At 46.0% G+C, this 13,951-nt stretch overlaps 1 protein-coding gene across 1 annotated transcript; it reads left to right on the top strand.

Annotated features, from left to right (window-relative positions):
* The first annotated feature begins 254 nt into the window (after window positions 1-254).
* LOC139309284 (major histocompatibility complex class I-related gene protein-like) lies at window positions 255-12,240 on the top strand. The gene is made up of 6 exons (XM_070933339.1): window positions 255-498; window positions 1,649-1,924; window positions 4,689-4,976; window positions 7,545-7,616; window positions 8,299-8,453; window positions 10,978-12,240. Exons 1-6 carry the CDS (start codon window positions 405-407, stop codon window positions 11,158-11,160), a joined length of 1,068 nt encoding a protein of 355 aa, XP_070789440.1. The 5' UTR covers window positions 255-404; the 3' UTR covers window positions 11,161-12,240.
* Window positions 12,241-13,951: the final 1,711 nt, after the last annotated feature.

Raw genomic sequence — 13,951 nt, 5'->3', positions numbered from 1 at the left:
TACTCTACTCTATTCTATTCTATTCTATTCTATTCTATTCTATTCTATTCTATTCTATTCTTTCTATATTTTGAAGGTCAGCCAATGGATGCGGGAGCTTTCTCCTTGCGTTTAAAGGTATAAACCTTCCCAAGCAGACATGAAGACTAGCTGCCCCCTTTTTACAGGGGAGGGGCCTACTGTGTGACAGTAAAAATTTGGAGGGGCTGGAACTGTAGTGCAACCCCCCCCCCTAATTCTGCCCTTCTCCCTTCCCAGGCTCACACTCCCTGTATTATTTCTACTTGCGAGCGACAGAATCCAGTCAGAGGCTTCCCTGGTTCTTCATTTGGGGTGACCTGGATGACCAGCCCATCACTCATTTCGACAGCCTCACTGGGAGGGTGGAGTCTCTGGTGTCCTGGATGGAGGAAGTGGAGAAGGAGACCTTTCTGCCCCTTGAGTGGGTCTTCAGGAGTGAGCTGGAGAAGTTGCCAGGACTCAACCACCGGACTGATGGTGAGCAGAGGCCGTGCCACATTTGATGTCCATATTAGATTTCCTTTCCTTCAAGGGTATGACCCCCCCCAAGCCCCTCCCCCCAAACCCCACACATTTCCTCCCACACTTAGACATGGTCCGGCCCTACCCAAAAAGAGCAAATTGCAGGAATCACTAAAACATCCATTCAATTTTGCAGCTACTAAGATTGTTGGATGAACAGGCACAAAAACAGCCAGGGAAGTGATTGAAGACTGGGAAACGGGGCCCTTCGTCAGTTAACAGGAGTGTGGATTTATCACCAGCCTATCAAGCACTTAGAAGGCTAGGACTGGGCAATCATTCAAAGACTTTCCTCCAGGTGGGATAAAGAGGGGAAGGAGAGATTGGGGTTCCCTCTACTGGCCAGATGAAGGCAAGGCTCCTGGTCTGAGATTCCTTAATGGAGAGGGCCTGAGGAGAGGAATACATGTAGTCCTTGACTTACAACAGTTTGTTTCGTGACCGTTGTTAAGATATTTAAAATGTAATAGCTGGAGCAGTGAAGGGTTTGAATAATGAGTAAGAACACACAGTTGTAGCTAATTGGTTAAAGAAAGCTGGCCACTGCATGCGGCAATATGAGCTGTGATTGGTTGCTGTGGAAGTAAAGGGGGAGTTTCCTGGTTTCCCATCTTTTTGCCCCATGTCTCCTGTATGCACTCTGGGATTTACCTGACGAACTTTCTGCTGTACAGGTAGTTCCTCGACTTACGACTGCAACTGAGCCCCCAAATTATGTTGCTAAGTGAGACATTTGTTAAGTGCCTTTTCCCCCATTTTACGACTTTTCTCACCACATCCATTACGAGAATCACTGCCGTTCTTAAATGAGTAACCTGGTTGTTAAGTGAATCCGACCCCCCCATGGACATTGCTTGTCAGAAGGTTGTAAAAGGGGATCACGTGACCCCGGGACACTGCGATAGTCATAAATGGGAGTCAGTTATCAAGCGTCGGAATGTAAATCACGTGACCATGGGGATGCGGCAATGGTCGTAAGTGTGAAAAATGGTCCTTGGTCACTTTTTACAGTGCTGTTTGTAACTTTGAATGGTCAGTAAGTGAACCGTTGTAAGTCAAGGACTACCTGTACCCTCTCACCCACTCCTCTCTGGGTCTCTTTCAGGGCTTCATAACTGGCAGGTGATTTTGGGCTGTGAGCTGCGGGAAGATGGGAACAAAGATGGAGTTTTCCGCTATGGCTATGATGGGATGGACTTCATCAGCTTCAAGAAGGAGACCCGCAGATGGATGGCAGCTCAGCCCCAGGCCAGGAAGGTCAAGGAGAAGTGGGATGAGGATCCAGGGTGGTCCCACGAAAATAAAGTCTACCTGGAGGAGACCTGCATTGAGTGGCTGAAGAGGTACCTGTCCTACGGAAAGGAGGCTCTGAGGAAGACAGGTAAGTGGCCAAATGTCTCCATCCTTCCATCCTGCAATGTTTCTTTTGGTTCCCTCATCTCCCCCTCCATATACAGATAGTTCTCAACCTACGACCACAATGGAATCCCAAAATTTCAGTTACTAAGCAAAACATGTGATGCCGATACCCGGAAAAATACGGCATCCTTCACTTAATCCTCCAGGGAAAGATAGAAGGCAAATGAGGTCCAGGCAGAAGAAGAACATCATGGCTTCCAAACCTAAGGGTTTGGATAAAACTCAGTAGCACTTTTTCGTGTGGCTGTTGACAAAAATAGGATTGCCAACATGATCGCCAATGTCCGATGACGGATATGGCACAACAAGAAGAAGAAGGAAAGCAGTTGTTGATGCGTTTTGCCCCATTTTATGACCTTTTGGCCACAGTTGTGAAGCGAATTGCTGCTGTTGTTAAGTGGACCTTGCAGTCATTAAGCGAATCTGGCTCCCCCCATTGGCTTTGTGTCATGGTTCCGAGTAATGATTCCAATCGATTAGTGTTTCTCAAAGATCTCCTTTTTGGGTACATCATATCGGCACATTCAAATGTGAAAACAACTCTAAATAATTTCCGCTACCAAAAGGATAGACATTACCCATCACTTAGTGTCACAGGTCACGTTAACCAACCAGGGAGATGGCGGGCTTCTCAGCTACTCCCTCCGGCTGTTATGAACGCTTGTTGAGATGACCGTGGTTCCCACAAACCTTATCTCTCTTATGTCTGGCTGTTCTAACCCAGCTCCCTAAACATGACAAACCCTCCATCTGAGGGCTGATGGAGAGGCTCCACTTCTCTCTCTCTCTCTCTGCCAGTTCCATTCCCTCTTCCCCCAATCAAAGAATATCAAAGAAATGGGGGAATAGAATCATTAAAGAAAGGATGCCAAAGAGAGGGACAGAATGAAATGTGAATGGCAGAAATTAAAATCATTTTTATTTATTGTAAAAAAAAAATTCAATAGAATTGTTAAATTGTCCCACAACAAATTGGCCATGGTGACTTGTCCCATGGTGAGTTGGCCATGGTGAGTTGGCAATGGTGACTTGGCCATGATGAGTTGGCCATGGTGACTTGTCCCATGGTGAGTTGGCCATGGTGAGTTGGCCATGGTGAGTTGGCAATGGTGACTTGGCCATGATGAGTTGGCCATGGTGACTTGTCCCATGGTGAGTTGGCCATGGTGACTTGGCCATGGTGAGTTGGCCATGGTGACTTGTCCCATGGTGAGTTGGCCACGGTGACTTGTCCCATGGTGACTTGGCCATGGTGAGTTGGCCATGGTGACTTGTCCCATGGTGAGTTGGCCATGTTGAGTTGGCCATGGTGAGTTGGCCATGGTGACTTGTCCCATGGTGAGTTGGCCATGTTGAGTTGGCCATGGTGAGTTGGCCATGGTGACTTGTCCCATGGTGAGTTGGCCATGTTGAGTTGGCCATGGTGAGTTGGCCATGGTGACTTTTCCCATGGTGACTTGTCCCATGGTGAGTTGGCCATGGTGAGTTGGCTGTGGTGAGTTGGCCATGGTGACTTGTCCCATGGTGACTTGTCCCATGGTGACTTGTCCCATGGTGAGTTGGCCATGGTGACTTGTCCCATGGTGAGTTGGCCATGTTGAGTTGGCCATGGTGAGTTGGCCATGGTGACTTGTCCCATGGTGAGTTGGCCATGTTGAGTTGGCCATGTTGAGTTGGCCATGGTGACTTGTCCCATGGTGAGTTGGCCATGTTGAGTTGGTCATGTTGAGTTGGCCATGGTGACTTGTCCCATGGTGAGTTGGCCATGGTGAGTTGGCCATGGTGAGTTGGCCATGGTGACTTGTCCCATGGTGAGTTGGCTATGGTGAGTTGGCCATGGTGACTTGTCCCATGGTGAGTTGGCCATGGTGAGTTGGCTGTGGTGAGTTGGCCATGCTGGGTTAGCTGTGGCAAGTTGTCCCATCCCCGAACTGAAAGATGAAGATGTTCCTGAATAACTTGAACACATTCAATTTGCAATGTCAAAACTGAATCAAACCCCAAGCATTACAATTATTTGGGTTGGCCTGAGAACTTTACCCAAAATTCTGTGTATCCCTTTCAAAAATAAATGTAAAGAGCTTCGATGCTCCATCTTTGAGGGTCCCAAAGGCTCAGGAGAAGAGAAGGAGCAGTGGGAGAGGATCAGGGGTGAAATGCTCCCGGGTTCGGACCGGATTGCCCAATCTGGTAGCGATCGAGGTGGGTGGTTCAGAGAACCGGTAGCAAAAATCCCTGCCCACCCCCCATGCCCAGCCCAATCATCAGGGGCTTTTTTTTTTACTTTTAAAAGCATTTTTTCTACAACCACTTCAGTTGAAAAAATGCTTTTAAAAGTAAAAAAAAAAAAGCCTCTGATGATCGCGCGGCTCAGCTGGGATCGTCAAAGGCTTTTAAAAGAAAAAAAAAAGGCTTTTTTTCTTTTAAATGCCTCTGATGATCCCAGCTGAGTTGCCTGATCATCAGAGGCTTTTAAAAGCATTTTTTTTACAACCTCTTCGCCAAAGAGGTTGTAGAAAAAATGATTTTAAAAGTAAAAAAAAAAAAAAAATTGGCCATGCCCACCCAGTCACATTACCTCCCCCCCCCCACCAAGCCACGCCCACAGAACCAGTAGTAACAAATTTTAGATTTCACCACTGGAGAGGATGACCAGATAATTTCATTGTTATTAAATTACCTGGCCAAAAAATCCTGGGAACTCTGTTGTTGTTGTTGTTTTGCAGAGCCCCCAGTGGGGAAGGTGACTCACAGAGTGGTTGATGACAGCCTGGAGGTCCTCATCTGCCAGGCCTTTGGCTTCTACCCCAAGGAGATCCAGGCCACCTGGACGAGGGACGGAGAGAACTGGGAACAAGAGACCTTCCGTAGGAACGTGGCCCCCAACTCAGACGGGACCTATTATGTCTGGATCAGCATTGAGATCGACCCCAAGGAGAGGGACCGTTTTCGGTGTCACCTGGAGCACGAGGGCCTGCAGGAGCCCCTGGTCTTGGCCTGGAAGGAGGAAACAGGTGAGAGGCTGAGGGGTTGTGACATGTAGATGTATCTGTGGAGATTCTCAACCATCCGGGTCACGGTGGTCCCAAAAGTGCTTTTTAAAAGGCAACTAGGAGCCTTGGTAGTACAGTGGTCTAAAGCACCCTGTTATTAAGACCAGCTGCCTGCAATTACTGCAAGTTCGAATCTCGCCAGGCTCAAGGTTGACTCAGCCTTCCATCCTTTTTTTTTTTTTTAAAAAAATAAACTTTATTATTAAAAAAAAACATTTAAAAAACATACAAGTTTCTCTCAAACGAGAAACAAATTTACATATACACTACATAAACTTCACCTATTGACTAATTTCCATTATTCTATATACATATATTTTGTGTATTATATGTACATATATACAAACTTACAGTAAGATATTCCATATTCTATCCCTCTGACCTGGTGGCTCAGCAGACTGATAGCATTGTGATTAACACCAGCTGTCTGTAAGTTCGAATCTCGCCAGGCTCAAGGTCGACTCAGCCTTCCATCCTTTCTAAGGTAGGTAAATTGAGGACCCAGTTTGTGGGGGCAATAAGCTGACTTTGTATAAATATACAAAAGGATGAAGGCTATTGCTTAACGCATTGTAAGCCGCCCTGAGTCTCCGGAGAAGGGCGGCATATAAATCAAATAATAATAAAAACAAAACTTGGCTTTCTTAGCTACCTTTGGGACCTGTAGAAATAGATACTTCAGCAATGCTGGAAAGTGTAGGGAGAAGAATGTTAACTTTTCTGCTGTATCATTCTCAGGCTGGAGAACAGGAAGCATCGTCCTGCATTTAGTGATGGGAGAGAAGTGATTTTTGATGGGTGAAGGCTGGAAGTGGAGGAATTTGAGGACAAAGATATGAAGATATCCCTCTTGGGTAGGGTAGGGTAGGGTAGGGTAGGGTAGGGTAGGGTAGGGTAGGGTAGGGTAGGGCCCAGCAGGGCAGAACAAGGCAAGGTAAGACGGGGCAGGACATGGTTGGTATGGTATACAGGTAGTCTGGGACTTAAGAATTGTCATTTAAAGAACTGTATGAAATCACAACGGCCTCAGAAGTGGTGCTTGATGGCCTGTAAATCATTTCTGGTTGTCACAAAATGTTGCAACAGAGAGAGGGGGAAAGAGGGAGGGGAGAGGGAAAGAGAAAAAGAAAAACAAAGAGAGAGAGATAAAGAAAGAAAGAAAAAGAAAGAAAGAAAGAAAGAAAGAAAGAAAGACGGAAGGAAGGAAGGAAGGAAAGAAAGACAGAAGGAAGGAAGGAAGGAAAGAAAGAAAGAAAGAAAGAAAGAAAGAAAGAAAGAAAGAAAGAAAGAAAGAAAGAAAATGTTACTATTTTGTCGGTGCTTTTATAGGACTACCTATCACATAACTCTCCCAGAAAGCAAAAATTATGAAACATTCTTTCATAACATATCTATACTACGATGCTGAAGCAATGTTTGCCATCTGGGAGGATTATCTGATAAGGGCCCCTTTGACACATTTCCTTAAACTGATTTTTTGACTTAGGCTCAAGACGTCCTTATCTGACTGCTGCCTTGATTGTGACTCTTCCTTCTGTCCTTCAAGGTCTTTTCTTCTGCCTTCTGCAACCCCCAGGAAATGCCCATACCTGAAGGAAGCCCCTCCCCTCCAAGGCTGCAGGGGTCAGAAAGAATGGTCTTGAAGTAGGGGGGGCTCCCTTCAGGTGGGGGCACTTCCTGAAGACTAGCGCTTCCATTGCTCAGCACTTCCAGTTCAGAGAACTGAGGATCTATCTACCGTATTTTTCAGAGTATAAGACGTACCTTTTCCCCCCTAAAAGGGGGGGGGAAATTTAGTTGCGTCTTATACACCAAATGTAGCCCCGCCCACCCACTGGCCTGCACCCTTTGGCCTCTGCCTCCCAGCAGTTTACCTCCTTGCAGCAAGCAGCAAGAAGAAATAGCTCCTTTCAGCTTCAGCACAGCCTAATTAGCACAAGTTGATTGGATCAGTCTCTCGACTCGCAGCTGTTTTGCTCTCCACTGTTTTGTGCTGGCCTCTGCTGCTTGCTGCAAGGAGGCAAATTGCTGGAAGTAGATATTTTTTTTTCCTTGTGCTACTCAAGCTATGCTGAAAATGAAAATGAAAGTAAAGCAGGCTATTTGCTGTTTGCTGCAACGAGGCAAAAATTGCTGGGAGGCAGAGGCAGATTTCTTTTTCTTGTTTTCCTCACCAAAAAAGGTAGGTGCGTCTTTTTTTTTTTTTTTTTAATTTGATTTATATGCCGCCCTTCTCCGGAGACTCAGGGCGGCTTACAATGTGTTAAGCAATAGCCTTCATTCTTTTGTATATTTTATACAAAGTCAGCTTATTGCCCCCACAAACTGGGTCCTCATTTCACCTACCTTAGAAAGGATGGAAGGCTGAATCAACCTTGAGCCTTGGAGAGATTCGAACCAGCAGAAATTGCAGGCAGCTGTGTTAATAACAGGGTGCATTAAACCACTGTACCATCAAGGGTCTTATAGTCCAGAGCATCTTATACTCTGAAAAATATGGTAATTGAAAACATGTTTCTCTTTCTTTAGCTACAGGGTGGCAGATTCCTGTGGGAATTGTAGCAGGCTTAACCTTGGGAGCTGCGATTCTCTTCCTGATATGTAAGTGAAACAAATACAGCCACTGACCTCCACCCCTGGCCCTTTCTGCATTGACTGAGCTGGTGTGTAGAATGTAGAATGTAGAAAAAAATGCTTTTAAAAGGCTCTGATGATCCCAGCTGAGCCGGGCGATCATCAGAGGCTTTTTTTTAAATTTTATTTTTAAAAGCATTTTTTTGGCCGAAGAGATTGCAGGAAAAAATGCTTTAAAAAGTAAAAAAAAAAAAAAAGCCTCTGATGATTGCGTGGCTCAGCTGGGCGGGGGTGGTGGTGGGTGGGTGGGTGGGTGCAGGGATTTTTGCTACCGGTTCCCCGAACCACCCGCCTCCATCGCTACCAGATCGGGTGACCCAGTCCGAACTGGGAGCATTTCACCCCTGGTGTGGTCCCATCAGAGCTGTAATAGTAGCAAGGACAAAATCAATCTGATTACTTCTGAATAAAATCCAGGAATGTTATTTTCCATTTTCTCATGGTCGGTACCTCTTGACAGCCAACCATTTTTCCTTGGTCCATAATAAACAGATAGAAATACTGATGCATCTTTCTCAGGATGCCTGGTTATAATCCAGGCAGTTGTACCATCTGGGCCTTCTGAAGATCTTAGCATGAGTCCTTCTCTATTCGAGGCAGGAGCCGCTGCTCCCAAAATTAACCAGCTGTCCTCTCTTTTTGCCATCAGGCTGGTGCTGGAGACATAGGATAATTTTCTATCAGGAAGTGAGGACTTCGCCTGATGACTTTCCTTTAGAAACCATTTATGTTTCCTCTGCTTCTGACACAGAAGAAGATGAGATTCAATCAGAATCGATGCTCCGATCCGAAGTAACCTCAGAGGTGAGTCTGATTGTTGCTGAAGTCTATGTAAGATGCAAAACTCTGGGCTTGGGAAATACCCAAGAGCCAAGACCATTGAAGTGTTGGGTGGGGGAACATTCATCCCCGAGGTCTTTCTAAGGCAACCAAAAAACGATTGTGGGTTGCTTGGGGCTCCCCTGGGGCTCAGCCCCTCCTGCCTGTGATTACTTGCTCTGCAGGGAAGATCCAGCCCAGCTCAGCCTCTTGCACCCATCAACTCCAAGGGAGGAGAAGGAGATGGGGAAGGAGCCAGGAACAGGAGCTGGGGTCACCCTGCAGAAATGGGGGATTTCTGTCCGAGAAGGACTGGAAGGGAGGGAGAGAAGGAATGGGAGGATGGAAAAACAAAGAGTGGGAGGGGGCATCTATGGAAATGATCCTGGTGACTTTTCTTTAGAAACAGTTATTAACAGAGCCTGGAGATCATGAGATGGGAGAGAGAGAAAGACAGAGAGAGACAGAGAGAGAAAGAGACAGATGGATGGATGGATAGGTAGATGATGGATAGATAGATAGATAGATAGATAGATAGATAGATAGATAGAGGGGTGAAATCCTCCCAGTTTGGACCGGATCGCCTGATCCGGTAGCGATGGCAGAGGGTGGTTCAGAGAACCGGTAGCAAAAATCCCTGCCCCCCACATGTCCAGCTGAGCCGTGCAATCATCAGAGGCTTTTTAAAATTATTTTTAAAAGCATTTTTTCTACAACCTCTTTGGCCGAAAAAATGCTTTTAAAGTAAAAAAAAAAAAAAAAAAAAAAAGCCTCTGACGATCCCAGCTGAGTTGCCTGATCGTCAGAGGCTTTTAAAGTCTTCGGAGAGGGGCAGCATATAAATTGAATTAATTAAATTAAATTAAATTAAATTAAATTAAATTAAAAGCATTTTCTAAAGAGGTTCTTCGGCCGAAGAGGTTGTAGAAAAAATGGTTTTAAAAGTAAAAAAAAAAAAAAAAAAAGTTGGCCATGCCCACCTAGTCACATTACACACACCCCACCAAGCCACGCCCACAGAACCGGTAGTAATCCAAATCACTGGATAGATAGATAGATAGATAGATAGATAGATAGATAGATAGATAGACAGATAGATAGATAGATAGGAGATAGATAGATAGATAGATAGATAGATAGATAGACAGACAGACAGACAGACAGATAGATAGATATGGATGGATGATAGACATGTTAGGTGATAGAATGTGACAGATACATAGATAGATGATACATAAAAGGTAGGAGGTAGAATGTGATAGATAGATGATGGATAATGATAGATATTAGATAGATCTGTGATGGCGAACAGGTGGCATGCAGATCCCTCTCTGCAGGCACGCAAGCTGTCGCCCCAGCTCAGCTCTACCGTGCATGCACCTCCTGCCAACTGATTTTTGGGTTTCTGCCACACATGCGTGGGGGGCAGGACGCATGCGGGAGACACAGGCGCATGTGTGGGGGGCAGGGGGAAGCACAGGGGGTCGCTTGTGCATGCACAGATGGGCAGGGTGCGCGGAGGGGTCATGTGTGCATTGTATTATGGATTATAAGTGCAGGGAGGCCTACTAGGCCCAAAACGGGGTACAGGGGTGTGTGGCGCAGCCCTCCTGAGGCCCATTTTTGCTCCCAGAAGGTTGCTAGGAGGCCTACTAGCCCCAAAATGGGGCACGGGGGGAGCACGGGGGGGGGGGGTCACGAATGCATGTGTGTGGGGGACGGGGCGTGGGGGGGGGCGCATGCGCTTTGCATTATGACAACAAAGATGTTACCTGTCACTGAGGTAGATGATAGGAAGGAAGGAAGGAAGGAAGGAAGGAAGGAAGGAAGGAAGGAAGGGGAAGGGAAAGGAAGGGAAGGGAAGGGAAGGGAAGGGAAGGAAGGGGAAGGGAAGGGAAGGGAAGGGAGGAAGGAAGGAAGGAAGGAAGGAAGGAAGGAAGGAAGGAAGGAAGGAAAGGGAGGAAGGAAGGAAGGAAGGGAAGGGAAGAGAGGGAGGGAGGGAGGGAAGGAAAGAAGGAAGGAAGGGAAGGGAAGGAAGGAAGGAAGGAAGGAAGGAAGGAAGGAAGGGAAGGGAGGAAGGAAGGAAGGGAAGGAAGGAAGGAAGGAAGGAAGGGAAGGGAGGAAGGAAGGAAGGAAGGGAAGGGAAGGGAAGGGAAGGGAGGAAGGAAGGAAGGAAGAAGGAAGGAAGGAAGGAAGGAAGGGAAGGGAAGGGAGGAAGGAAGGAAGGAAGGAAGGAAGGAAGGAAGGAAGGAAGGAAGGAAGGAGGAAGAGTATCCCCTCCCACCTATATCAGGAGCTGTTTATATGAAGTCTCTTTGGCTGCTTGCCTTCATCCCTGTCAGTATTGAGGTGAGGATGACTGAGAGCTAATAAGGACTCCTGCCTTGAGCAAAGGGTTGAAGATCTCCAAGGTCCTTTCCAGCCCTGTGATTCTAATTGGAGGAGGAAAAAAACACTACATTGCCGGCACAAACTGTGGTTTCGATCTTTTCATTTTCTCTCTTTGCAGGTCAGGACACACTACGAACGGTTGAGACGCCACTGGGTTCTTGAAGTCCCTGTGTTAACATTGCGCAAGCGAGAAGGGAAGGAAGAGAGTCTCAAAAGGTCTCTGACATGGTCTGGGCACTTGGAGACCCCGGACCAAGAAGTGTCAAGATTGAACCAGCTATCATGGCCCAAAAGAAAATAATAACTGGGCCTGGCTGCATTCTGAAAGATACACCGAACACAACTACCTCTGATGAAGGAAGAGGATTAGCAACTTCAAAGTGCCTCCTCCCTGATTCTTCTTCATATATGTAGCCAAGTCTTGGAAAGAGATCCAGGAACCCCCCCTCCCCTTCCCCTCCCTTTTCTTCTCCTCTTGAAATGTTTACATTGTCAGGTTTTGCTGCTGGTGCTGCTCTTGAGAGTGGGTGGAAGAGGGAGGGCAAAAGGAGAGAGACGGGAGTGGGAAATGTAGCACACCAGGTGCAATAGAAGGAAACGAGGAAGGTGGCGGCACCCAGGTTGATTCAGAACAGGAATTTCGATGCTAAGAGTGGAGAGACACTTGAACACTGTGGTGCTGGGCCTTCCAAGGTCTCCTTCAACCCCCGTCCCACTCTTTTTGTAGGACTCCACTTAATGACTGACTAAATCATTTAACGACCTCAACCGGGAGAGCCAGGATTGCTGTCGTTGAACAAAGGATTCTGTTATGATGTTGAATTTAGTAGCTGGAACAGTAAAGTGTCCAATAGGACAGAACTTCTTGAGAGCTGAAGAAGCTCCTTGGATGAGAAGTGAAACGTTTTCAAAGAAAAATCAAGAATGTCCAGTTGCGTCTTGAAAAAGCACCTTTGGGACAACTGTGACCTGGATAATTGAGAATCTCCATAGACAATGGGGAAGGATACACGATTTTACTGGATTAGTTAGAGAGTGCTGACTCATGCGCAAGGCAACCTGTGCTGTGATTGGTTGCTGTGGATGTATTTGTTTGCTTGATTATCCATAGTATTCTCGGATGACTTCTCCGACATCAAAGTTCAAAAGCTTCCCTATAATAACAAGTACTCTTCCTATATGAAGCGCCATTCAAAGTGAAAGAATCGTGGGATTCAGGAGTGAAATTCTCAGGGCTTGCCTTTAGGGCAGAATCAATTCACGTGTCTGTTCCTGATAAACCAGTCAAGAGCCTGGATAGCTCTGCAGACTAAAGCACTGTAATTTAACACCAGCTGTCTGCAATTAAAGTAAGTTCGAATCTCGCCAGGCTCAAGGTTGACTCAGCCTTCCATCCTTTCTAAGGTAGGTAAATTGAGGACCCAGTTTGTGGGGGCAATAAGCTGACTTTGTATAAAATATACAAAAGTATGAAGGCTGTTGCTTAACGCACTGTAAGCCGCCCTGAGTCTCCGGAGAAGGGCGGCATATAAATCAAAATTAAAAAAAAAAAAAGAGTGACGTGAAGTACCTCCAAGGCCTCTTGTTATTTGCCTCAAAGCTCAGAGATGGTCCTTTTGAAAAAGGCAACTTCTGGGGCTCCATTGCCCCATTTTTAAGGATCCTTAAGGAGAAGAGAGGAAGTGAGATGACTGGAGAAGATGTTTTCATGATGTCCTTTCTGCTGTTGTTACTGTTAGAGTTATAACTCTAGGTCACTCTCAACACATCTCAGATGGATCGCTGTAATGCCCTCTACATGAGGGTACCTTTGGAGGGTATCCAGAAACATCACCTGATGTAAAATGTAGGGACACAAGCAATTGTGTATGCAACTGGATCAGTGTTTCTCAACCTTGGAAGCTTGAAGACGGGTGGACTTCAACTCCCAGAATCCCCCAGCCAGCAGCGCTGGCTGGGGGATTCTGGGAGTTGAAGTCCACCCATCTTCAAGCTTCCAAGGTTGAGAAACACTGATCTAGATCAATACATGTTACATCTCTGCTCCTTGAGCTGTGTAAGTTATCAGTTTGCTTCCAGGTTGAATTCAAGGTACTGATAATGACCTATAAAGCCTTCCATTGCAGGGCTGGGTTAGTTGAGGGACTATGTCTCCCCGATTACCACTATCCATCCCATCAGGTTCAGTGGGTTAGTGGGTCCCATCCAGTAAGAAATGTCATCTGACAGGACCCAGGATGAGAGTTTTTCCTGCTGAAGAACCCCTCTTGTGGAACATCTTTGTCACTTGTCAGACTGATCCTGACCTTACCGGTCTTCTGGAAGGACCTGGAAGACATGGCTTTGCCATCTGGCCTGAGGATGGAGCCTAACAAATGGCTGTACTGGTAATGAGATTGTAACTTTGTGAAGATTTAATTTATGGTTTTAATAGTTCTTAGTGTTTTAATTATCTTGTTACATGCTGGGTTTATTTTATTTTTAGTTCAGTTTTAATTCTAAGCAGGAGGTATGGTGGTTCAGTAACTTAATGAGGCTGGAAATGGTCTTTGTTCCAGTAGTTTGAGTCCTAGCGCTGTGTAACGGGATGAGCCCCTGTCACTTGCCTCAGATGTCCACCTAGCAGTTCCATGCAAGTAGATAAATAGGTACCACTTCGGTTGGGAAATGAGCCGACTTTTCGTGCAAATGATCAGAATTCTGCTGGCATGGAACCTTTTTGGTTGCAGTTCCCATTTGTGAGGTGGCTTCGCTAGAAGGAGAGGGCCTCAGATGCTGCTGCAGGAAAGTCTTTCTTTCTGGTACAAAGCTACCTCGCCCTCTTGTGGCACACATTGGGAAGTGTGTGAACTTCAACCGAACAGAGCTAGCAAACAGGCAGCCAAGTACTACTCTGCATTAGTATTGTTGTCTCCTGGCTAGTGTTACATCGCCGTATGTTAAATAAATAAATAAAAAACTCTGTAAGCCACTCCAAGTTATTTATAATGGGGATTCGATCTATTTAAACAGAATAAATACATTTATAGAGAAATGTCATTTTGTATCCAGAAGTAATTTATTTATGCCTTGTCCTTAGAATTATTGAGTTG

This window comes from Pituophis catenifer, unplaced genomic scaffold, assembly GCF_029215685.1.
Source record: "Pituophis catenifer annectens isolate HBS135680 unplaced genomic scaffold, rPitCat1.0.hap2 SCAF_2, whole genome shotgun sequence".
Classification (NCBI taxonomy): domain Eukaryota; kingdom Metazoa; phylum Chordata; class Lepidosauria; order Squamata; family Colubridae; genus Pituophis; species Pituophis catenifer.
This window is presented reverse-complemented; position numbering and strand designations above follow the sequence as displayed.